General features: G+C 37.5%; 1 protein-coding gene across 1 annotated transcript; it reads right to left on the bottom strand.

The window, feature by feature from the left end:
• pid1 (phosphotyrosine interaction domain containing 1) lies at positions 1 to 27,474 on the bottom strand. Its single transcript, XM_053500525.1, has 3 exons — positions 27,269 to 27,474; positions 9,611 to 9,757; positions 1 to 4,784 (listed from the first exon to the last, which is right to left on the bottom strand). The coding sequence occupies exons 1-3, from the start codon at positions 27,296 to 27,298 to the stop codon at positions 4,320 to 4,322; spliced, it is 642 nt and encodes a 213-aa protein (XP_053356500.1). The 5' UTR covers positions 27,299 to 27,474; the 3' UTR covers positions 1 to 4,319.
• Positions 27,475 to 27,856: the final 382 nt, after the last annotated feature.

The raw sequence follows: 27,856 nt of genomic DNA, 5'->3' as shown, positions 1-27,856 counted from the left end.
TAAGGTGTTTAAATGTGAGGACTTTTATTGGATAGAAGTTCACACCAGACGTTTAAAGCTGTTGTGGCAGAAAGTGAGAACATTCACAGAAAACAACAGCACGCTCATTCTTTCTCTGCACAATACTGACTTCATGTGATTAAACAAAAATATCTATGAACATTTGACTGGAATAATAGAGAACTGATACATCTGTTTAAACAAAAGCTTTATGAATACACTGGATAGATAAACTTATATTCATATTTATACTGTATATAAATCTCTTTCTCTCCCTGTTCCACTAATGTTCAGTCCAGTTATAGAGTCTTTTTTTTTTTCATTTGGAGCTGTGTGTGTGTGTGTGTGTGTGTGTGTGTGTGTGTGTGTGTGTGTGTGTGTGTGTGTCTGCGTGTCCGTGTGTGTGTCTGTGTGTGTGTGTGTGTGTACATGCGTGTGTGTGTGTGTGTGTGTGTGTGTGTGTGTGTGTGTGTGTGTGTGTGTGTGTGTGAACATATTCCACAACCAACTGTACAAGAAAATATATATCCAAAAATCATGTGAACATAACCAATCAACAAGTACCTTAAAATGAAAATGTGCAGCATGATATCAAACATTCACCACTGCTCAGAAAGAGACAGGAACTGGACCCTCTGTCATGCTAAGGCTAACTCCCAAATGCTGGCAGTCATGTCTCGTGTTCTTAAGGTTAACATCAATTCACAAAATGCAGTCTAATATAACTTGTTTAAACAGTCTGACTGACAGCGGATGCAGTGCGCAGGCTTAGCTAAATAATCTAAGATATAAAGCTGTAGCTTATATATTACTGTGTGTACTGACTGAAGTAGATCACAAACGAGCTTGTCTAAGTCTTCGCACTTCCCACAGTTGTGAGAATTATGTATAATTAAGACATGTATCGTACACTGGCATTTGGGAAGCAGCCAAACAGGTCAAAGCAGAGGGATAAGAAAAAAAAAATTACAATTGAGCACAGCACAGTTGAGAACTTGTATTTACACACTGCGATAAATGTGGCTGAGAAAAAAATTGATCTGTCACTTACTTCAAACCACAACCCCGCACACACAAACATGCACACAGCACAGCACAAAGCATCACCTAGTATTGTTGTCAAAAACCCGTTCTTTAAAGATTTATCCATGGTTTTTCCATGGGCTTTAGTATAAATCTCTTTCTCTCACACTCACTCACTCACTCACACACACATACACATACACACGCATCTGGCTGTTAAAACCACAATTTAAAAAAAACCCATTGGGTAAGATTTGGGCTACTCAAGGAACACTATGTGAAAGAGGAAACGAATTCCAGAGATTCTTATTGGCCAAAGAGAATGCAAGACAGGAAAGCCCCACCTCTCGTACCATGACTGTAACACACAGCGGATTTCCGTAAAGGGGAGCTATCGTTTCCTTAACTATATTCATTCACAATGTTCAAGAATGCACTCATGTCATTTTAGAACAACATTCTGTTACAGCATTCTAGATGAATGTCCGCAGGAGAGAATGTTTGCATTACTATAAAAATAGAATTCATCACAATGTTATAAAACAACGTCCCTCGTGGAATTTTATCACGTTTTATCATGATGCTGTAGAACACACTGCACGACACACTCTCGAACACTGCAGCACAATTGTATTTTTAAACAATCGTACATTATCAGGAAAGCTTTTAGCAATGTTTCAGAACAAGTTTTGTCATCATTCTAAAAATTCTACTGTTTGATAACAACATTATGGAACGTTCTACCGAATTATCCATCTGATTCCCTTGAATAGCTATGCACTACAAAATTGGTTCACCACTGATGTTCTAGAATAATGCTGGAACAGATAAAATCACATCTTATGCAACAGCTTGGGACAATAAGGTGATTAAACAATGTTCCAGAACGTTTAGTCATGTTTCCAATATACAAAGATCTGATGTGATATTCGAGAACGATATTCTATAACAATTTTATCACAATGTTCCAAAAGAACATTACTGCCTTATGTACTGGACCAATTGTCACAATATTCAGAATACTTTCAATATACACTCACTGGCCACTTCATTTAAGTATACTTGGATAGTACTGGGTTGAACCCACTTTTGCATTCAAAACCACCTTAATTCTTTGTGGCATAGATTAAACAAGGTGCTGGAAAAATTCTTAGAGATTTTGGTCCATATTGACACGATCATTCATCATTCAGACATTATTCAGTTGCTGCACAGACATGATGCGAATCTTCTGTTTCATGACATCCTAAAGGTGCTCTACTGGATTGATATTTGGTGACTGTGGAGGCAGTAAACTCATTGTCAAATTCAAGGAACCACTCTGAGATGATTTTAGCTTTGTGACATTGTGCGTTATCCTATGGTCATAAAGAGATGGCATGGTCAGCTATAATATTTAGGTAAGCTGTGGCTTTTAATCGATGCTCAATTGTTTACTAAGGGGGCCAAAATGTGCCAAGAAAATATCCCCCACAGCATTACACTACAGTACCACCAGCCTGAACTATTGATACCAAGCAGGATGAATCCGTGTCCATGTTGCTCTTCGGCATACATGAGACCTCTGGCATCTTCATGGCATTTTCACCCAGAAAACTCATGCTCAATGCATATTTTCTGCAAACGTTGCAAATGTCTGTGCCTTAAAATCCCAGTGGATCAGTAGTTGTATAAAATACTCACACCAGTCTGTACAGCACCAACAACAACAATGCTACATTCACAGTTGTTTAAATCACTTCATGCCTAAATGTATTGGGTTCCTGCCACCTTGATTGGCTGATCAAACATTTGCATTTCCAAGCAGTTGGACGTATTGTACCCAATGAAGTGGCAAGTGAGTGTATTATGGCCTACAAAAACTAAATAATAAATCCATAAATTAGCACTGTTATATTTTTGTTTTTCAGAAATCTTTTAATTAGGATAAAAATTATAAGTCCTAATATCATGTATCCTGATGTATAAAAACGTACTTAACAATGACACGAAAATAAGTGTAATTTTGTGGATTAAAGACAACTGGAAAGCCATTGGCCTGGTTTAATTGTAGCGACTATTCTGCAATCTCCACAATTACAAAATTTATTGTAATGCTATTTTTAGTATTTTAAACTATTCTGTTCTCATTATCTTTATGTTTTAAAAAATACTTTGGATATGATCTCGTAGTGGATATGCAATTGGTCATTTGTAGCTGGAGGCAAGATTCTACTGTTTTATGTTTAAACATACATAATAATTTCAATGGTTTTTAAATTTAAATATGATTTTTGGATCAGTGATTGGTGGAATCTTGACCACCAGGAAGCAACAAATAGAAAGATAGACAAGTATTTTGCTGGTGCTGGGCACCTGGGCTAGAGATCTGTCACTTCTGGTCAATTGTGACATTCTGGAACAATAATATAGAACAGTTTTCATATGGTAAAGCACCATTTTAAAATATTGTAAAATATAATTGACATACTTGGCCACTTTACCTCTATGTTCCAGATTAGTCTATGCAACAATCTACCACAAAAAAATTAAAAAAAGAAACACTGCATCCTAATTGTAATGTTCTAGATATTTGATGATCCATTAAAATGCCTGTATCCGAAGCCTGCAAGCTGACCTTCTAAAACAAAATCCCATCACATTCTAAAACAAATGTTGCGTCATGATGCAAAATTTGGGAAGAATCTTTCTAAAACAAGGCTCTCAATATTTGACGCTGCATAACAAGCTTGTACTGTATTGTAATTGTACAATGTACTTCTAGAGAAACATTATATCAAGGCATTAAAGAAGACTGGTAAAAATGATAAAAAACCATCTGACTTATTAAAAAATAATTTAGATACATGTTCGATAACAAGGGTTGGGAGATTCTAGAAAAGGTTGCTTTTTTGAGATCCTATAACAAGACTTGTAATTATTTTAAAGCAAAGTTTGATCATGAGAATTTCGAGCAAAGATATACATCCAATTATATTATACCAAAATATTAATCACAATATTCTAAATGCAATATTTTATGACAGTATTCTAGAACACACCTGGATCACAATATTGTAGAACAACCATGGTAACATTCTGAAACAATGTACTACCGCAGCAGTTGAGAACAACAGTCTGTCATGATGTCCTAATAAATGTTCCTGATCAATTTTTCATTGCAATAATCTAGAACAGGATTTGAGAGCAATATGGCTGCAGTGATGCATTTATTTATTAGCTGTGAGCTAAGAGAACATTTTGATTTATTTTCCTTGGGATCCAACATTTCCCCTACAGGTTCCACCCCCTCTGCCTCAGCCATCATCTGGATTTGCATTCGAGTTTTCAGGTATCTCGTTTCCTGATTGGTGTATGCGCCCGTCGGTTCGCATGGAGTGGAAGGTCTTGGTGAAGGCATCCATCATGGCGTGAGCGAGCATCTTGGCAGCGCGCTTGCTGTCACACTCCACAGCATGGCAGTCCATTTGGAATGTCAGGTCCTCGTTGATCTGCCGGTAGATGAACGCAAACACCTTCGAGCTCACCTCATGATCTGCCGTGCAGTATGCGATCCGTGCCACCTGGAATGTCTCCACTGAGTCTGGCGCCTCACTCCGCCCATTCAGGTGGTGGAGACGCACATGGAAAGGCCGGATCTCCAGCAGGGAATCCATGGCAACTGACGAGGCCTTTGTATCCCATAATGCCACCACAGCAGACTCGGTGCAGCCTGAGAGAAACTTGGAGCCCGGGATTGTCACTTTGCCTAGATAGGTAACCTAAAATAGACAGAGAGTAAGAGCTAAGTACAGTTTACAGAAACAGAAGTGAGACGTTTAAGGGTTTTTTTTTTTTAAGGATTTAAGGTTTTTATTTTAAGCTTCTTTTGTGTGTGTGTGTGTGTGTGTGTGTGTGTGTGTGTGTGTGTGTGTGTGTGTGTGTGTGTGTGTGTGTGTGTGTGTGTAATTTTTTCCAAAAAGTGAAAATTGCTTTTGTGTGAATTTTTGAGGACAGCTGCAAATCCTCTTAGAGGACAAGCTAATACGGAACCAACAAACTGAACACTATTCAGTGGAAACTAAGGAGAAAATCTGCGCAACAAGGATTTTAATTGCAATACACCTTTTGGTAAATGACAGATATATGTTACATATAATTTAAATATTACATCATATATATATATATATATATATATATACATATTCCAGCACAAAAGCACTCCACTTGTGTGATGTTGCTTAATTGGGCTATATACACTTCATTATTTTCATTACCACTTAAATCTAATATAATCATAATGTACATTTTATTTACAAGCTACTATTACTATATGCTGTACTGCTCTACTATCCTGTATAAGGTGTTGTACTAAATCTTCCTTTATACTCCTGTATATTAGTCCTACATTATGTGTAATCATACTTATGCTTATGTCTTACTATTTTATTACTCAGCCATTTAAAAACATTGCCTTTTATTGCCTTAAGAGGCTTTTAGATGCTTTGTGTTATTATTGTCTGTACTGTGAAATGCTGTTCTATCAGCTTTGCAACATTTGAGCAGAAGGTACAGAATTCATTCTACTACTTCTATTAGCAGTCTCGTCATCTCTAAACACCAGTGACCTGGTTTCATTCGCACATGAATGCCCATGCCATAACACCGCCTCCACCAGTTTGACAGATATGCTTTGGATCATGAGACCTTACTTTCTTTTTTTTCGTATTCTTCACTACCCGTCATTCTGCTATATTTAACTATTTATATTGTTTTTTTTTTCTCAACAAAGAATCTTGCTCCACAACTGGGCCGACAAAATGTTTTCAGCTGTGGGAGATTTGCCTTTTATTGACTTTTTTTCCCCACCAAATGCAAATGTACTAAAGCTTTTGTAAATCCATCAGATTTTCTTTTAGCTTGGTTTGGTTTATGCAAACATTTACACACAACATTAATAGAAGATTAATAAATGAGACCAGATGTTTGCTGCATTCAAGAACGATCCACTGTAGGTCTGTCTGCCTCGCTCTCTGTATCTGTCTGACCTCCTGTAGACCTGCTGTGAGCTGCAAGAGGAAATGACTGTAATCTCTGTTCTCTAAAAATGATTTGCTACAGAGAGTCAAAAGAGTTTTCTCTTGCTGGAATGTTGGAAGTCAGAGACAACAATTCTCTCTCTCTCTCTCTCTCTCTTACTTATTTTTTTTTTTTTCTCAATCACTTCGCCTCATTTTTTGTAACCTCCTTTGCCAGGGATTCTTATGCATTAAAACTGCATTCGTGCAGACAGGACAGTATCATAGTTTATCACCAAAAGCAAATAACTCAGCCAAAACTAAATTCTTATGATATTGAATAAGTCAACCCTGTCAAATTGAAATGTCCCATTGGAATTGCGTCAATCTTTTAAAACTAGTTAGCTGTTCGGTAAGACAATAGAATACTTACATTTGCAGTAATGTCTGAAAAGAATAGTTTTTTTTTCTCCCCCTTGTAGCGTGACCAATTGGAACAATTATCTAATATTGTAAAGCAGAGCACCATAGATAATACTGAATGCTTTATAGTAATGCTTTACAATAACAGAAATATGTGTGGACAAAATGTCCAGCAAATGTTTGTTGTTTAGCAACGTTAAATCCCAATATACAAATACACAGATGAACCACAACATTACAACCTAGACATTATGCCCAGCATTGTGAAAGTTCCCTTCGGCATGACTACACAAGAACTTTGGGGTGTGCTGTGGTGTCTGGCACCAGGACCTTAGCAGCAGATCCTTTGGGTGCAGTGGGTTATGAGTGTTAGACAGACTAACCCTTCAATTGATCATTTTTGGATGCACTAAACATCTGGCCTCATTTATTAATCCTCTATAAAAGTTTGCAGGACCCACACGAACTAAAACAAAATCTGACAAATTTACAAAAGCTTCAGTGCATTTGCATTTGGTGAAAATACTCAATAAAAGGCAAACCTCCACAGCTGAAAACATTTTGTCAGGCCAGTCGGGGAGAAAGATTCTTTGGAAAGCAGAACGAAGATTATCTTGGAGGCCAGGTCAGCAGGCTTGGGCTCTTTTCCTGCTGTGTATGGCAGGCTGTGGTGCACTGGGTCTTCTGGTGCCTTGCTATCATGGCCAGCATTGACTTTATTGATGATTTGTGCAGCATTTTCTGTGGATTGGACCAGTCTGGCTGGCATTTGGTCTCTGTGTGCAAGTGTGGGTGAGCCTTGGGTACCCAGTTTATCTGGGACATTTTGATATGTTTGATTTGCTCTGCCTCCCCCTCTATGCTATCCTCTCACATATCCTGACTCCTGTTCCTCTTCCCGGACTGTTGCTCTTATGCAATATTCGCCCGTACAGGTTCCACCATTTTTTTTATAAATTTCAGTAAATCTGAGATATAAATTATAAAAATGTCAATAGCTAGGGTTATCATTGATTGCACCAGTAGGTCAACATTTCAGCATGTCATTGGTTGATGTTGGAGACTGCTTAAAAAAAGGTTATACACGAAAGCCTATATACCAATTTAGCTGATATTAATGTATATTCTCTTAATTTAGATAGAATTTAAACTCCTTAACTTTTCTTTTTTTTCTATTTACAACACAGTACTCTACATGTGGAATTCATTTGAGCAATAGAACCATTTTGACAACTGTATGAACTAAAGTAAATGCGATTTGAGAGGTGACGTAATTCATAAATGTTTTGGAATGTTTGACTAAAGAACTGAGAATTGTGCAAAGTGTAGACAACTGTACTAAAACAATTGCTATTTATATGAAACATCCTGTTCTTGTGTGCAGGACAATCTGTTGTGAACAATATATATATACCAGAATCATCTCTGAGTATATATATATATATATATATATATATATATATATATGTGTGTGTGTGTGTGTGTGTGTGTGTGTGTGTGTGTGTGTGTGTGTGTGTGTGTGTGTGTGTGTGTGTGAAAGACTGATTTGTATTGACATCGTGTGTCTCTGCAGGAGACTAATGCATTTTTTCTAAACATAAGTACCTATTCTTTATTTGTCAAAACTATATCTGTAGTTTGATTATGATCTCTAGTTAACATTTTTCAACATTAGATAGAGAGCATTGTTTTTCCTTCAGGGTTGAATTGATAGCTTTGTTTGGGATAAACATTTATAAATATCTGTATTCAACTGTGGACACCATGGATGGCACATGGTAACATAGCCTTAGAGTTCCAGGGTCCCACATTCGATATTAAGCTTGGGATATCTATTATATATATATATATATATATATATATATATATGCTGTAAAAGTTTTAACTAATACAATAGCAAAACACCCTTCTTTACAATAATAAAATAATAATAATAATAATAATAATAATAATAATAATAACTTAAAAAATATGTCAGGTCAAACAGGGACCATATTCCTTAGGACTGAGCTCATAGCAAAGGATTCAAGTATAATTTTAGAGATATGGACTTAAGCGGTATTCGACAGTCTGAATTATGAGGAATTTTTAACCTCAGTGTATTTGTCAGGCGAACTAAGAAACTGGATGTCTCCATGTTTGTAATTTGTTAGCAAAAAGCTAGACAGTTAACTCTTAAGTAGAGGAGTGATGTATATTTTCTTTCTTAATTAGCAAACTTTTTAGCCAATGTTTTACATTTAACAGAGGAATATGTCTGTATGTTGATTACACATAAGCTAATACTTATATAGCAGTAGAAAATAGTATACAGCATGTACAGTATGTAAAGGGACAAAGTGGCAGCGGCTTAATAGTAAGATCTACTAAATGACCCACTACTGGTCTCTGATCCTTGTTGCTTTGTTTGACCTGCAACTTTTTACACCATTGATAAAATTATTGACCTTGACAGATTTAAAAAATGTTAAGGAAATGGACCTTCTCCATGCTCAGGTCTTTTTTGACCATTCTTTATCAATTGTTAGATATAAATGTATTTTAACACATGCTAAAGTGTGGTGTCCAACAAGGTTCTGTTTTAGGCCCATTGATTTTTTTCTCTATATATGCTTCTTCTGGGTGATATCATTCATAAACATGGTATTAGTTTTCATTTTTATGCCAATGACACATAGTATTTATGGTTTTATATATATATAAAAGTTTTAACCAATACAATAACAAAACACCCTTCTTTACAATCACAATAATAATAATTCGTATTACCAGCTCAGGGAGTTTTTCCTTGGCACTGTCGCCGTCGTCATCGGTTTACATCTCATACAAACTTAAATAATTCTTATTTAAGTGTCAATTGTTTAAAGCGCTATACAAATAAAATCGAATTGAATCACATTCTAAATCATATTCTGTTTCAGGAAACCCAGATAAGAGACACCAGCTTAATCAAGTAGTTTTTCTTGCCCATTAGGAACAAACTGGAAAAGTTTTTTAAAATTTGTTATTTTTTTTAAATAGTAATTGTGCAATGTATGGCGAATAGTGTTTTTTTTAAAGAATAAATGGTAGATACTTAATTCTGCTAAATGCTAGGCTAACTTGATGATAAATAACTTTCTATATGGTTTGTTTATGTTTTTGTATTGTGTATGTGTCTGTCTTACCTTATAGCCAGTGTGTGTCCGTGATTTAGTGGTGTGTGTAGTGGAGCAGAGCTCAATGGCCTCCGGTTCGTGGAAAATGACACTCGGTAACGAGTCTTTACGCAGTGTCAAAACATTCAGTTTTGACTTCAACATGTTCTGAAAATGCTGAGAAAGACAATAGAGAAAGACAAGAAAGGAGAGAGAGGAAGGACATGATTAATAAATAAATAAATAAGAACAATTCCGTAAAACCATAAACATTCGGCGATGCTAAAATATTACTATTCCAAAAAGCAGCAATATAGAGGTTTCAGTAACCCCCTGGGTGGCTCACACATTTGTCAGCATTTATGTTCAACAACGGTTACTCAACAACACCCATTTTTTTACTTTAGGTCAAAGTTCATAATTTACTTACTGTTTAATTGCCTTTCATGTTAATTATGCTGAGGTGTCTCCTGTTTATTCTGGGTTGCCCTATTTAAGTGCAATGTTTTAGGTGTCTGCTCTGCTGTATTACCATGGGTTTGTGTTAGCATTATCATTGAGCTTGTAGCCTAGCACTAGACTAGTTTCCTTGTGTGGGTTAATGTGTTTGCTCTTTATAATAATAAACTTTACAACATTTAAGTAAGGTTTACACTTGGATTCTTCCTCGTGTCTTCTCATGACAAGTTTCAGCTTGCCCAAGTTACCTAGAACTGGGTTTAAGCCCAGTCACTATGCCAAGTGCCAATCCAGCACCCAGGACAAGGGTACTCACAGCTCCCATGTCAAGTTTAGTCCCCGACAGCATCTCATGTCATAATTTGGTGGTGGTTATCAACATATTTCATTTCTCATTTCTCCCTGAGTAATTCTGTAATCCCTACCTTCTTCAAGAGATCCATCATGATCACTGTCCCCCAGAAACCAGCTTCTTCCTGTTTAAATATCTACTACCCTGTCACATTAACATCAGTCATTATTAAAGAGACTAGTCATAACTTTCATCTGTTCCTACCTTCCTGATACATAGGACCCTCCCTACTTTGCACACAGACCAAATAGAGCCACAGATGATGCTACTGCTATCTTCAAGCTTGCTGATCTTGGGCTGGAAACACCCACCTGCAGCTGGATTATTGACTTCCTGACAGGAAGAACTCTGAGAAACGGACAATACACCTCCTCCCACACAGGGCTGTGTGCTTAGCCCCAATATTCTCTTGCGGCATTGCAGCAAACCACAGCTCCATTGTTATCATTGAGCCGGCCGACATGACCATCCTAGGCATCACAGACAAAGATGAGATGGACTATAGGGAGCAGGCAAAGTTATTTTCAGACTTGTATCAGGAAAACAATCTCCCTCTGAAGGTCGGCAAAACAAAAGAGAAGTCATCACGCCATCAGGTTTTCTAATTTTGTTGTATGCTGCTTACTGCACTGTCTACTTTGTGCAATACAATTATGCACTAATGTACAATACCCCTATAAGGCTTTATTATCAGACATATGGTATATTCACACTATTATTCGTAAAATATGATGTTTCTCTCGATGCCGGATAGGTCTACTCTGCCCTACTTGACATCAAGGGACCTAACATGGCACAGTAACACCACCTGGAAATGGACTTTGAGAGCAACACCCTAATTGGAGGGTTTTCTTCTGGGTGTCACACTGTTACGTTGGTATGATTCTTCTTTTCCTTTGGGACTTTTAATTTTACTTGGACTTCAGAATCCAGTCAACATCTGTATGCTGTTGAAACCCAGTATTAAGTATTAAAGTAAGATCTGCATTTCCATCCTGCATCACCTCTCTTCCTGACAATAGACAAGTTAGTTAATAATGCTGTAGACTGGCTGTTTCTAATATTTATTATCTCTTAAAAGTGTAAGCTTTTCCAAATAAACCCAATAGATTTCCTTAATTATCTTGGCTAACTAAGATGGCACCACTTTTATACACTATCCACCACAGCTGAGTTTACAACATGTTTTTTTTAATACCTAGGCAAAAAAAAGCTAAAAATATATTTTTTTAGATAGTTCTATGTATGCCAAATGGCATGTATTCCTGTGTCATGCAAAGTATTTCTAGATTAGGCTACGTGGGTGGAGTGGGAAAGGTTATCTGTATAGGAGTATCTACACATTAGCAAACGGAGTTCCTTTGACCGTCTTTACATATTTATTCTTCTTTACTATTTACTATGTTTACTGATTTAAAAATTTTATAGTTTAAATTGGTTATTTTATTTATATAATGTTACTTTGGATCAGTAACAAACACAAAACAGAATTAGAGTAAAGCAGAAACGAAAAAGCAAAAGGAAGAAACGAAGATATAAAAAGAGCTAAAAAATAGCAGCTTGGCATTTTCCTTCAGAAAGTCGATTCCCAGAATTTACACACATTGACCGATCCAGATTGTGAAAGTGTTGTTTTGCAAGTGATATGAACTCTGCCGCGTGTGTGTGTGTGTGTGTGTGTGTGTGAGAGAGAGAGAGAGAGAGAGAGAGAGATTGAGAGAGAGAGACCCCACGCACTCTGAATGTATGTTTCAGGATACAAATCCTAAAGAAGCTCAAAAAGAGAAATAAAACTGTTGACGATGTGGATTTTTCATTAATAGACGCAATCAAAATGAGGAAATGTTATTCTCCAGCTCTACTTCCCATTTATATTTTTATAGGATAATTTTAGTTTAATTAAATTAAATCTAAAGATGCAAACATATGAGAGCAGAAATTACATGCATTCATCAGCCATAACATTAAAACCCTTGCCAGGTGAATTGAATAATGAGAAACTTCCCAGTAAACCAGAGACAGGACAAAAAAGACTTCATTGCCATGATAGAAAGACACAGGAATACCTACTGCACTACAGCTGGCTACACATGGGGCTTAGCAAATAAAGTAGTCATGGTTGTTGACCCAGGCCTGTAAATTCTCCAGATCCCAATCTAATTAGGCGTCCACGAAATGCTACGGACAAACACGTCCGAAGCACCGTGACCCCACCCCACAACACCCAAAGATTAACAAACCAATGGTTTGGAGCCTGACACACTGACACTACAGCGCACACACAGAGGAGCCACAGCTGGAGGGGCCAGAGCCGCCAGTTACCAATAGTCTAACCAATCAGAGATGAGACTGAATTATCTGAATAATTAGATGTCTGGTTTATCGTAAAAGGTGGGAAGCCTGGCTTAACCTCAAAACTGAAAAAATATTTCTCCTTCTCCTATTCTTCTGTTCTATGTCCAGCACATTTAACACTTCACAGCGAGGAGAACTACTTTGCCAAATGTCAAAAAGCTATATTCTGATTAAAAGCTTGTAAATGCACATCTCATTAGATCAGCGTCCCTGTACATAGTTAAGTTGGACCCTCTAATCACAATGATTTCAATCAAATTTTGTCAGTCAATCAGAACCACCGACACTCAAGTCATATTAACACAGAAAAGGATGCTAGGAAAGAGGAACGGAAAGAAGAAAGGAGGGAAAAGAAACGGCGGATAAAAACAACAGGAAACACGTTCAAGCTAAATCAGCGATTTTAAAAAGCTAAAGAGAGAGAAAGAAGGGGGGTGAGTTACTCAGTGGTGTGTATGTCTCAGTAGGAGAGCAGTTTTGTGGAATTCTATTAATAATATTTTGACTAAGTTTAATTTTTATTCCAGAATGTGTTTTTTATATTTGCGAGTGTGCGTGTGTTTTACCTCCTATTGGAGTTTAGACACAGTGTTAAAAGAAAAACGTCTAAGTAAAACACCAGGTGAGACAGAAAGCAGTTGCTCTCTCTTTCTCTCTCTCACGTGTGTGTGTGTGTGTGTGTGATTGTGATAGGTTTACCAGGTCACAGACAGAGCAGCACACCAAACACACCACAGAGAAAAACAGATAGAGTAACAGAGAAATAGAGAGAGGCTGAATTGTTAAAGAGCGAAAATACGGGAAAAAGAAATACAGCCAAATTTCTAAATTAGATTTGGTCAAAATAGCCGTCTATTATAGAGCCATGCTGAAATCTAACTGTGAAAACAGACATCAACCATGGTTTGAGATCGGCTCGTACTAAACCAGAGCACTTTGCTTAAAAAAAAAAAAGAAAAAAAAGGATGATTTTTGTAGGGTAGGGAGTAGGGATGTTCTTTAGCTCCATCTCTAATATTCCCATACATCATACTGTAAAAGGGTTAATGGACTATATCTGCTTGGTGATGTCAGGGTTGGAAGGACGCCGGCGAGACATAAGTGCAGAACTTAAGCTTTTTAATAAGGGAAAAACAAAACAAAATAAAACAACACAAGTACTGTTGGCAAAGTCATTTTCACAAACGAGATCCGTATGAACATGGCTCAAAGAGAAGAGAACGAAACCAAATAAGATGATAACAAAACAGATGTGAGACAACTCAAACACTCATCCAAGGCCTCTTTATACAACCTCTTTATAATAGGTTAAACAGGCTGCAGGTGACAGGGTGCATTCTGGGAAATCAAATCTCAACCAATGTTTATATACAAAAAAACAAAGCGCCCTCCGAAGGTTTTTCCTGACAGGTGAGCATCTCATTCCTGATAAATAATATTTATAGTATAAAATTGTGGTTATAATACTTTCCACTAAGTTTAGGAAAAAATCGCATAAAAATGAACTTCACTACAAGGTACCATTTACATTTTTTAACTCAAGTAGAAGTACTACATTAGTACACTGCTGCTCAAAAGTTCACTTTTTAACTGCATGGTTGTTTCTGATTTTATTTCTTTCTACACTGTAAATATATGCTGGATGTATCGAAAATATGCTCTCTCCTTTGATATAATCTCTTCTGAACAGTTAATATTGAGACGTACCTTGTTAATGTTATTTCACAAATTTATTGGACATTTTTAACACAAGTTACATAAATTATATGTCTGGTCGGTAATACAAGGCTGAGAGAGAGAGAGAGGAGTGAACATTGCATAAGTTTTTAGACAAAGGACATTACAGCTAGAACGTCAAACTAGCTAGTTGCTAGCTAGCTACCATTTCTACCCTGTAGAAATGCAAGTAACTTTGGTCTACTGTACATACGTCAACATGAGCATACCATAAGCCCGCAAAATACAATAAGGTTAAGGACTCGCCAAGACATTATAAGCTTGTTAGCATTAAAAAAATATTTTATTTTATTATATATATTATATATATATAAATATTTATATTAATTTAAATATCCGCAGTGGGCGGGATCCGATGCCTAGGTAACCATCATTCCATTTGGTGCGCTAACCAATCTGTGCTTTCATAATGACCTGTTAATCATTTCTGTAGACTAGGATTGGTGGAATTGTTTTGTTCCTGTACTCCTCACATGTGGTGTGAGTGACAGCGAGAACGCTTTGGTTTAGGTTCAACAAATCAATTTAGTGTTAAAAGTGACAACTGTCTTTTTAAAATGTGAGTAGAGTGAGTGAGTAGAAGCAAAAACTATCACATATGTGAAAACACTCAAAGTAAAGAACAGATACACAAAAGAAAATACTTAAGTACACTTACAAAGTATTTGTACTTTATTACTTGCCACCTCTGACACAAGTAAAAGCACAAGCACACATGCGTACTCCCCTTTGTATCTTTTTATATGCATTGTGAAATCTTAAATATGCAAAGATGGCAGAATTTCCCTGAATAAACACCATTAAAGTAAAAAGGGGAAAGGGGAAAAGTGAAGTTAAAACAATGTGGTCTTGTAAAGTGTAGCATTATAAGAGCATGCACATAAAGCATGTAATGAAAAAGCATGTCTTAATCCACTTTCTAGAGTAACTGTTCACTTAAAAGAGTTATAACATTAATGCTCTAAAGTGGGGGACCCTTATATTTTTCTCATGTGCCACATTTAGGTAACTACCAGTGTATATGTTTCAGTATTACTTCAATTGTCCAGTAGTTTTAATTGACATATATTTTTATTATTATTAATAGTAGTTAATATAATAATAATATAATATAATAGTAGCAGATGGGGTGGTGGTAATTATTAACTGCTACCTACAGTTATCTGATGTTCCTCACCATTCGACAAGACACATGATAGCAACAAGTTCTAGTGATCTAAAGACACTTAATAGAAAAGCCTTAAATAATCCATTCTGATCGTTGCTTTTGATGATGTACATTAATGAAAATGCAGATTCACATAATAAAGATGAAAGAAAATTTTGTATGACAATGGCTCTTGAAAGTCTGACCATTGGTTTACCAAAAAGTAACTTGTATACTTGTTTTGCTCTCTAAGCAAATCTGATTTTGCCATTTTAAAGATCTCCAGGTGAAGAGATGCTTGGTCCAGAGTTTGAAGCAACCATCTAGCCTCAGCCAATGGCCATCTGCAGAAATGGAGAATACTTGTTGAATAACCTTTGTTTTTCTCGAGTGGATGACGCTTTAAAGTTGCTCCTTGTAATTCTCTGTCAGCCTCACCATGAACACATGTAATCTTCTTCCAACATTGTTTGTACAGATTTTAAAATTGCAGGACTCTTACTCAAACAAAGCAAACATTAAGAGAAATGTTTCAAACAGCTCATCCATAACAGTATGTTTCTTCCTTTGTAAATACAAATGAAGGTGACTTCAGTTAGATGTGTTACCACATAAAAATGCACATATGTACACTGGTACGCTTGTTGCTACAATGGATAATCCCTCCTAGAAACTCCAGGCCTAAACACCTAAGAACTGCTGCTGTAAACCTAAAAGACTCTTCTGTGACTCCTATTCACAACATGCTTCTTTTAACAGACTTAGTACTGTTGTATTAGACTAATAATTTATAATCTCACTATTCAATGCCACCCAGATGGGAACGATTTCCCTTTTTGAGTCTGGGTCATCTCAAGGTTTCTTCTTCATGTTTTCTTAGTTTGTTTTTCCTTGCCTCTGGCCTCTGTCTTACTCAACAGACAAATAAAATGGAACTGAATTGAACCATGATGTTCTCCTGACAGTTTCTTTAAAAGAGCTCTGAAGATGCCATGCTGCAGAGTGGAACTTCCACAAATGACCATTGACCATTGACCAATGATTAGTACAGTCATTGCCAAAAGTTTTGAGAATGAAACAAATTAAATTTTTTACTATGTCTGCTGCCTGTTTTTATAATGGCAATTTGCATGAACTCCAGAATGTTATGAAGAGTGATCAGATAAATTGCAATTAATTGCAAAATCGCTCTTTGCCACAAAATGAACTTAATCCCACTGCATTCAGACATGCCAAAAGAGGACCAGCTGACATCTGGTCAGCGATTCTCTCATTAACATCGGTGAGAGTGTTGGTGAGGACAAGACTGCTGATTAAGTTAGCATAACAGACTGGAAACTTTAAAAGGAGGTTGGTGCTTGAAATCATTGTTCTTCCTCTGTTAACTGTGGTGACCTGCAAGGAAACATGTGCAGGCTTCACAAGGGGATACACAAGGCTTTGCATGGGACTCACAGGAAAGAATATTGCTGTTAGTAAGATTGCTCCTAAATCGACCATTTACCGAATCATCAAGAACATCAAGTAGAGAGTTTCAATTGTTGTAAAGAAGGCTTCAGGGCACCCAAGAAAGTCCAGCAAGCGCCAGGACTGGATCCTAAAGTTGGATCAGCTGCAGGATCGGCCACAATCAGTGCAGAGCTTGCTCCGGGATGCCAGCAGGTAGGTGTGAGTGCATCTGCACGCACATTGTGGCGAAGACTTTTGGGGGAAGGCCTGTGTCATGGAAGGCAGCAAAGAAGCCACTCCTCTCTAAAAAAAACATCAAGAACAGACTGATATTCTACAAAAGCTACAGAGACTTGCTGCGTTCCATTTCACAGTGTAAGTTAAACAGTTCTCCTTGCTCTCTGTGCAGGAAGTGTCTAATAGATCTTCCCTTGACAAAATCCCTCTATTAAGAACACCCTGCTATTTGACAAATGCAGATATTACTTCATCTGTGTGTCACCCTGGTAACCTAAGCACCTCAGATACCTGTTGGTCCTACTGGTAAAAAAAAAAAAAAAAAAAAAAAATATGTTGGAATATAAACTGATAAATTTCAAAACATATCTTGCAACTACAAAACATATATTCAAGAACAGACTGATATTCTACAAAAGCTACAGGGCTTGGTCTGCTAAGGACAGTGGTAAAGTCTTTTTCTCTGATGAATCCCCTTTCCGATTGTTTGGGTCATCTGGAAAAAAAAAAAGTCTGTCCAGAGAAGAGAAGGTGAGCGCAGTAAACTGTAACGCATCCTGAGACCATTCATGTGTGGAGTCTCTTCTTAGCCAAGGGAGCGGGCTCAATCACAATTTTGCCTAAGAACACAGCCATGAATAAGAAATGGTACAAAAACATCCTCCAAGAGAAACCTCTCCCAAATATCCAAGTACAGTTTGATGCAGGATGATGAAGCACCTAGCCATAAGGCAAAAGTGATAGCTAAGTGGCTCAGGGAACAAAACACAGAAATTGTAAGTCCATGGACAGATAACTCCCCAGAACTTAACTTGTTGAGAATTTTTTAGCAATACTTAAGGGGCAGGTGGACAAACAAAAACCCACAAAACTCCAAGCATTGATTAACGAATTGCAGGTCTTGAAAAAGAAGGATCAACACTACTTGACTCTTTGCATAAACCTAATGTAATTGTCGATAAATGCCTTAACCCTCCACCCACCCACTTTTCTCCATAATTTAGTCGTGGCCAATTCCTCCCCGTCACTAGGGGGCTCCCACATTAAGGCTACTACTACCATTCAGCCGGGAGGGCCGAAGAATATCACGTGTTTCCTTCAAACCGCGTGACGCCAGCCGACCGTATCTTTTCGAACTGCTTGCATGCCTTTGACATTTACTTGTAATTATACTTCAGTATACCATGGTAACATATGACAAATAGATCGAATTAATATTTGTGTCATTCTCAAAACTTTTGGCCACAAAATGTGAATTATGCAGTTTAGCCTGTTTACCGTTTATTTGGATTGACCATTTTTTTAACAGCTTCCTGCTGTTAAATCTGAAAATTAACCGTCTTTACATTAGAGAAGCAAGTAGACGGGAAGTCTATTAAACCTGTAAAATCTATGGCCATATCTATATCAATTCCACACAATTTTATCAACTCAGCAAACCACAACTAATGTGATGCTAGTGTCAAAATCTTTTGGATAATGGTAATATAATGATCGTAGGCAGCTATGGCTATTATTATTATTATTATTATTATTATTATTATCCACCATAGATATGACTATAATTTCCGGGGCAAAAATGACTCTGGCGATTGAGGCTAATTGAAAATATTCAGCTCTGATTCAGGGTGTTTTTTTCATGTTTTTGTGTAGCTTGTGTAATGGAGAACCCTGATCTGAAGCCTTGAATCCCTAAATCTTTAAAGCACTAAAGCCATCAAACTGTAAATCCTTGAAGTCTTTAAGCTTAAGTACTACAGCCTTAAGGTGCTAAACCCTAAAACCCTAAGGTAGTATATTTCCCAGAGAGTCAATACGTCTTAAAGCTCCACAGCACGAGAGCATTACACCCATGAGACTCTAAAGCCCAAATGCCAACTTCCTTGTGAATGCCAGGAACTGCATCCAATTCCTGTACACTACCCAGAGTTCAACACAGCCTACAAACATGGGTGTCACAGGCTTCAATATCCAGCAACTACAGAGACTTGCTGCGTTCCATTTCACAGTGTACGTTAAACAGTTCTCCTTGCTCTCTGTGCAGGAAGTGTCTAATAGATCTTCCCTTGACAAAATCCCTCTATTAAGAACACCCTGCTATTTGACAAATGCAGATATTACTTCATCTGTGTGTCACCCTGGTAACCTAAGCACCTCAGATACCTGTTGGTCCTACTGGTAAAAAAAAAAAAAAAAAAAAAAATATGTTGGAATATAAACTGATAAATTTCAAAACATATCTTGCAACTACAAAACATATATTAATGATTTATTGATTCAATTTATATCAAACTACTATAAGGTAACATTAATATTATGCTATCCTTAATAATAATAATGAATGGTGCATAAAAAACAACTCCAGGTCTCGTGCAAGCTCCATGTTTTGTTTTTCACATTTTTTTACACTCTGGCGAGACACAGTGACTAATGGGTAATTTTGCTTGTCCTCTTCTGGCGAGGTGACGAGGCATTGTTTTACTTGGTCCCTATAGTGTTTACTGTGTCCTTTGAACGGAGCAGTTTTGATCCCGGCAGTTTGGACTCATTTAAATTTAGAATTTAACATGGCTGAGAAGTGAAGAGGACTTCACAGGAAACTACTCGCCAGTCAGAACGCAGCCACGGTCACATTCAAACTTACCAAATTACTGATTACTGAGGCACATCTGGAGTCAATTACCATCACAAAGACTCTCAGTTCACACTCTCACTGCGAACTATACTTTTTGTGTTCAAACGAGTCATTAATCAAGTATTGTTGCTATTGTCTGCCTAGTTTATAGATATATATATATATATATTTATTTATTTATTTATTTTTGCTTTGTCTATTTTCTGCTGTTTGTACATTACCTGACTCTTGCCTGCCTGTTTCTTTAACATGGTCATCTCACTTTTCTAACCTGTCTGCCAGTTTGCACAATAAAGCTGCTGTTTATCTGCATTTGCATCTATATCTGCTGTCTGACACCCACAGGCTTTACAGTACTCAACGCCTAATTGTCAAAATGACCATATCCTACAGCCCCAGAGCCTCAGAGCAAAAAGACATTGCTCTATAGCAAACAGCTCCATAGTCACAAATTGCCATAAAACCTCGACGACCCTAAAATTTTAAAACCTTTAACCAATAAAGCATTACATAATTACAGGCCAATAGTCATAAACCATAAAAATGTAAACCTCCTGAAGCTTTTTAATCCAAAGCCTTAAAGCCCTACACTCCCACAGACTTAAAGAGCTACAGCCTAAAAGCTCTACAGGATCAAAACGGTGCCCAAAAATATCACACACCTACACATCCTTCCTCTGAATGGAAAGTCATGGCAAGTACACAATAATACTACTGTGCATGTTAAATAGTGTGCTGTATCATCATCATATGGTATATGTGATGCAGAAAAGCAAAAAAAAAAAAAAAAAAAGACAGCAGTCATCCCTCCCATCTGACTCATAACTTACTCACATGCGCAAAGACACTCATAAATACAGTTCAATCCAGTGGTTGCTGTAGCAACAACATCATAAATGAGTCATTGTGGTAACAGAAAGAAGATTCACAAAGAATAAATAAGACACGCTATAATATATATCATCACCGACAACTCGTAATATAACAGCTGTAGGAGAAAGCACAGAACAAGAGAGAACCTTGCCGAAAACACCGCCGTATATCACCGCCATGGCAACAGACTGTGGCAAGGCAGCAGTGGTTGTCAAGGTAACCCTGTAAAGGACAAAAAAGCAATTCAGAGGGAAAAAAATGTGTATGAGGGGAAAAAAAAATCAGCGTGTGTGTATGTGTTAGTGATTGAGCTACTGTCCTAATTGTGACCATGACCTCACATAATCCCCATTTACTTATAGAATATGTGCTTTACAGCGCATTGAGAAGTGTTCTTTTTAAAAATGTCATATTTAATGTTTTTACTTAACATTTACTTTTATATTATAATTATTAAAACTGCGGCAAATTACAGTGCAAAATATAATGCTTTTAATATCTTATTACCACCCATAATGAAATACTGTCATAATTTGGGCATAGCCAATAGAAATATAAATGGTTCATCATAACATACATTTCCTGTTCATTAGTTATACCAGTTCAACTTATCCGCAAATGACATGGCAGGAACTCATTGCATTTCAGCATGTGGACATGGTCAAGACGATCTACTAAAGGTCAACACAAGCATCAGAATGAGGAAGAAATATGATTTAAGTAACTCTGAATGTGGCGTAGTTGTTGGCCAGACTGGTTTCAGTACTTCTAAAACTGCTGACCTACTGGGATTCAGAGAATGTTCTGAAAGAGAGAAAATATCCAGTGAGTAGCAATTCTCTGGGCGAAGTGCCTAGTTGAGGTCAGAGAAGAATGACCAGACTGGTTTAAGCTGGAAAGGCAACAGTAACTCAACACAACACTTCACACCTTTGGGCTACAGCAGCAGAAGATCAGACTGGGTGCCTCTCCTGTCAGCTTAGAACAGGAAACTAAGGCGACAAGTCACATGGGCTCGCCAAAATTTCCCAGTGGAAGACTGTGATGGAAGGGTCAGAATTTGGTATAAACAGCATGGATCCGGACTGTTTTGTAGCCAAGGTTCACGCTGGTGGTAGTGGTGTAATGGCGAAATATTTTCTTGGCACACTTTGGGTCCCTTAGTACCAACTGAGCATTAATTTCCACAGAGTATTGTTGCTGCCCTTTACGAGCACAGGATAAGGCGCCACAAAGTCACAAAGCTAACATCATCAATCAACTGGTTTCTTGAACATGGCAATGAGTTACTGATCTCAAATGGCCTCCACAGTCACCAGATCTCAGGCCAGAACACCACCTTTGGGATGTGTTGGAACAGGAGATTTGCATAATGTTTTATTCTATCAGTAGCAGTGTCAGTATGGATCAAAATCGCTATGGAATGTTTCCAGCTCCTTTGTTGAATCTATGCCATGAAGAATAAAGGCAGCTCCGAGGGCAAAACTTGGTCCAACCCAGTACTAGCAAAGTGTACCTAATAAAGTGGCCAGTGACTGTACAGCAAAGTTTCTCTTCTCTCACTTAGTCACTCCACACACACACACACACACACACATAAACAAACACACTAGCTGACCAATAAAATTCCCCAAACACTCACTAACCACCCCCCCACTCCCACACACACACACAAAAAGCATATTTCACTGAAACACACACGCTATTTTGTTCGACCAGAGCAAACAGGAAATGCCAGGTCATAGAAAGACAAATGTTTAAAAAATTTCATACTAGATTCCAAGTGAGAGACTGTAGGGCAGACATCCAGATGAGACAGATGTGACTATAGTTATGAACCATGTCCCAAAGGGTTACAATTAATACAGTAAGAAGTTTTGTTCAAAATAATAAGGATTATAAGAATAAAATTATATGATGTTATAAAGTTTGTTTTTGTTGTTGTTGCTTATGTGATTTTTTTTTGAAAAATCTCTCAAAAGAGGTCCATCATTAAAGCTGTAAAGGTAATAAATGATGGAATGTGATAAAGAACAAGATGAAACGAATAAAAGATTACACATTACAATTACTGTGTGTTACGTTTTGAATTTAGAAGTGTGTAAATGAAAAGTGCGTAGTTTCATCAAGTGTGTGTGTATGTGTGTGTGCATCTCTGTGTGTGTGCGTGCGTCTGTGTGTGTGTGTTAGAAAATCTGCCGATTGCTCAGCTGCTGTAAAACCCATCATGACATTGTCAGCCCTCAGTTAAAATTTCCCTAATATGCTGTGGGGCTCAGTGGAAAGGTTCAGATATTTAAAAATCTAGACATTTTTAGAAAACTTTGCTGAAAAGGAAGTCTGTATTCTGGATGTATAAGTCTGTTATGAGCTGTGGACTTACAGGATGAGAGAAAAGTTTAAAGAAGTAGTATATGGACTTAGAGATCAGCAGGAGTTATACTATATCTAACTGCACACACACACACACACACACACACACACACCTTTTACATGAGACGTTTCAGTTTAAGTAACTTTTATGTGGTAATTTCAACCGCTCAGCCTGGACACACATTCCTCTGCATACCAACCATAAAACAGTAAAATGTGTTTCAGCTCACGGCCAAAGGAAGAAATCTCTCTTTGTCTCTCCACACACACACACACACACACACAAATGTAAGTGTGCTTTCCCTGTGCACTAAGATAAATGAACTTTTACTATGAAATCATAATAATTATTACAGCACATGAGCACATGTGCACTAATTATCATATTTATTACACGTTATGAGTTTACATACCACAGGAACTTTATGTGCTCTCTCTCTCTCTCTCTCTCTTACACAGACACACACCTGTAAAATGAATTAAGGTCATGGTTGTGTAAAAGAGTTTTCGCCACACAATTGAGAACGATGCTATTCGGATGGCTTACTACGTGATTCGGCCCTGATGTTACTCTGCAGAGTCTGTGTGTGTGTGTGTGTGTGTGTAAGAGTTTGGGGGGGGGGGGGCTTTGGGGTTATGGGGGCGATTGTGTAAGTTCACTCCGCACATCTGGAGTGCATTAAAGGAGCAGCACATGGAAATACCACTCATTCACCACCATTTCACTCATAAAAGGACAAAGTAACACAAAAAGCCGTTCTCTAGCAGGACAGTAGGCGACTCAGATGTGACCGTAATCGGCAAACATTTTAATCACGATTTAGTACACTTCATGTCAGTTTCATACCGTAAACAGGCCTGAAATCTGGAATGACTGAGATATCTATATATTCATTAAAGCAAAATATTATATCACAATTAAGGATATCATCAGAAACAACATGCAAAGATCCGCAACAACTGATTTGAAGAATAAAGTGAATTCTCAGGAGATTTGAGAAGATTTTACTTTGGATAAGCAAACATCAAGCGTTGAGTAATATCAACATAGTGTAGAGTACTTAGCAGTATTATTTAGTAATGTTAAATCAAACAGACCAACCAACAGAATTTTAAAACAAAAGCATGGCATTAGGAGAATATCTTCTGACCGATATTATTCTATACTACAGCTAAATTATTATTATATTGGGGAAAAAATCATGATATAAAAATAGACGATTTGGCAAAACCCTCACTAAGGAGTGAACAAAGTATTATGTAAAATGGAAAACACACACGCACGCACACACACACACACACACACACACACACACACAGCCTGTAAACAGATGTGGGGTAGATCAGGAGATTCCATCTCTTGATATTCAGCACCATATGGCAACCTTCTTGCTCTAATACCCACTAATACGTAGCCAATATTACACTATTGCTAATAAAAATAGTACTAATACACTAAACACTAAATCTCATAATCAACAGATAAACCAAGCTTGCCTTAGAGTCTGGCCAGATTAGATTAAAGAGTTTTTCTTCGAACTATTACTAATGGAAGAAAACATGTGGTTTGAGAAAATGGACACTCATGATTTTACTAGGGATCAGATACGTCTGGAATACAGTTTATTTTAGGCATAAAAATAACTGACTGATGTCTGTCCATTGGTACACTATCTGGCCAAAAGTTTGTAGACACCTGAGCATCATACTCATTCCAGATGTAGTCCACTTTGTGTTGCAGGGATTTCTTCATTCAGGTCAGGCACTGGTGACGAGTGAGGAGATCTGAGGTACACACAGTGTTCCAGTTTATTCCAAGTGATTTGAGGGGTTGAGATCAGGGCTGTGAGCAGGACACTTAAGCTCTTCCACTCCAACCTTGGAAAACCCGTTCTTTATGAAGACCTTGATGCACAAAGGCATTGTTATGATAGAACATGTTTAGGTCCATTAGTTGCAATGAAGGGAAATCATAATTTGTACGGCAAACCATGAAATTCATCACAAGTGTGTGCTTTCAACTGTGGGTCAGGTGCACATATAGGTGTGTGATAGTCAGGCGTCCACAAACTTTTGCCCATATGTACAGTTTTTGGTTGTATAGACCCCTCTACACTAGAATAAAAAAACATTTTGTAACCCCCACAGTATGGAAGTGTAGGAAAATGTTTGAACTGAATTTTATGAAAAATAAACAGATTTTAAATAAAAAATTCCTCTTCAGTATTGCTGTAGGTAGCTTTTAAATAAAAGTTTCATTGAAAACATACCTTTTGGGGAAAAAATCTGACTCCAATGCTATCACTTACTTACCTTTATACAGTACAATGATACACTAATTCCAAAAAGATATTATTAGAAAATCAAACACTAACTTAATTTAAATGAGTCTTGACTAGTAATGACTAGTAATACTGTTCTGGTTTAGAGGTTAACACTGTCACCTTGCACCTCCAGGGACTGGTTACAATTCCCACCTCATGGCCTGTGTGCATGGAGTTTGCATGTTTTCCCTGTGCTTGGTGGGTTTCCTCCGGGTACTCCGATTTCCTCTCACAGTTCAATGACATGCAGATTAGTCTAATTGGCGTCCTCAAATTGCCCATAGTGTGTGAATGTGCGTGTGAATGTTGACCAGAGGCATACCATGCATACCATAAATGCAATAGTAATGGCCTCCCCGGCCCCTAGTTGGACTACAGAGGTTCCCAGATGGATGGATGAAAGACTGTTCTAGTCCATGTAAATGCACTAGTAGCTAACTAACTAGTATCTGTAACAGTAACCTAATTATCAATCATGTTATACAATAACTTACTTTTTCGAATGGTTGAACAGTAAAATGTACAAAACTTTTCTACCAGCATTTACTCTGGTCTAAGACCAGTCTTTTACTAAAAACTAAACGTTAGTTTAGGCTGTAGTGTTCGAGATAATGTATTTATGCATCTGTACTTGTCCTGAATGACAACTTATTCCACGTCTATTTATACCATGTATATTAATGTGCTTGTTCCAATATTTTATGGTTTCTATAGTAACAATGTATTCACAGGGACTTGCAGGACAGACTCTTTATATATTTAAAGTTTAATAATAAAAAAATGCATATTGTTAAAATGTGGACAATCAAAACTATAAACATGACATACATACGTATGTTATGTCACACATACATGAATAAATAGGAAATATAATAATTACTTACTAATTACTGGTCATAAGCAAACACACCACTTTGTCATTGATTTAGTTTTGCAAACTTAGTCAACTGTAACTTGTAACAGTTTTTTTTTCCTTACATGAAATAAATTGAGCACTGTGGCTGTTATATAACTGAGCATTGTGGCTATATATAAAGTATGCGTCGAAAACAAGATAATGCATGCATGCTATATATATATATATATATATATATATATATATATATATATATATATATATATTGTGCTGTGAAAAATTCAAGGTGTAATTATGTAAGTTTTGTGTCATATCACCCAGCCCTGGTCTTTACTCAGATTGTATGGGTATTGCTTCTCATGGTCTATATGTTACTATTTTAATCTAAATAACCCAAATCTTTTCAGTCATAAGCAATTCTTGTTAGGAAAATGTACCTAGCAGGGTAAGATTATTACTGTACAGTATGTTGGTAAAAGCAACAGGTGCTATTAATAGACCAAAGTGCATTATGACAACTTAAGTGGGAAAAATTAATTTCTCTTCTATATAAAAGTTGCCTGTTTTACAAATAAATAATAATAATATGAATGATGTGTTATTTTCATGCATGTGGAATAGTATGACTATGGGGGTAGAGAGGGGTGTAGCTCTAGGACCCCCTGCTCTGATTCCCCATCATCAGCCCCAGACTGGAGACTCCGCTGGGACTCCGTATAGAGAGACTGCTGAAGCCCCAGCTGGGTTCAAGGCCAAAATGGAGCCGATCGAGATTTAACGTTACTTTTACAAATCGCACCCTGCTGTACCGGAGACTCACAGCCGAACAGCTGGATGTGTATGCGCACATCGCCGGGCTGGAATGTGCCGAATAAAGGCGAATCCGCTTACCTGCAGTCTCTCGGTCGCAGGCTGCCACATCGTTGCGGATTAACGGCACCGTCCGTGTTCCTTCAGTTCACATCTGCCTGCACAAGGCGCTCTGATTTCTTCTCTTCCTCCGCGCTGGTGCTCGTTTTTTTTTCTTTTCAGCAAAATATGCCGAGAAAATACACGCAGCGAATTCCAACGGTACGGGTGGAAGGAGCTCCGCCTGCGAAAATATACGGCTCATCAGTTCCTCCTCCTCCTCCTCCTTCTTCTCATTCGCATTTTGCTTTTTTTTTGTCGTGCTCTTTTCCTGCCCAGCAGAGGGCGCGCTTAGTTTACGCAGCGGTGAAGTTTTCAATAAAAAAAAGGCGATTGGTGCCGTTGGAAAATTTAAACGTAGAAAACGCCAGGGCAAGATCATAAATATTAATTAATTCATCCAAGAACTGGCATGTAATTGGCTGAATCGAGACCTTGTTGCCAGGACAACCGGTATGACCTCAGATTTCCTTAGTGAGCTGATGCTGTCAAACACTAACGGCTCCTTTTCCCCCACGTGCTCGGCCTTGATCCACTTCTGGCAGCCTGTTTTCTGGACCTCCATCTTTT

The sequence above is a fragment of the Clarias gariepinus genome, chromosome 7, assembly GCF_024256425.1.
Source record: "Clarias gariepinus isolate MV-2021 ecotype Netherlands chromosome 7, CGAR_prim_01v2, whole genome shotgun sequence".
NCBI lineage: Eukaryota > Metazoa > Chordata > Actinopteri > Siluriformes > Clariidae > Clarias > Clarias gariepinus.
This window is presented reverse-complemented; position numbering and strand designations above follow the sequence as displayed.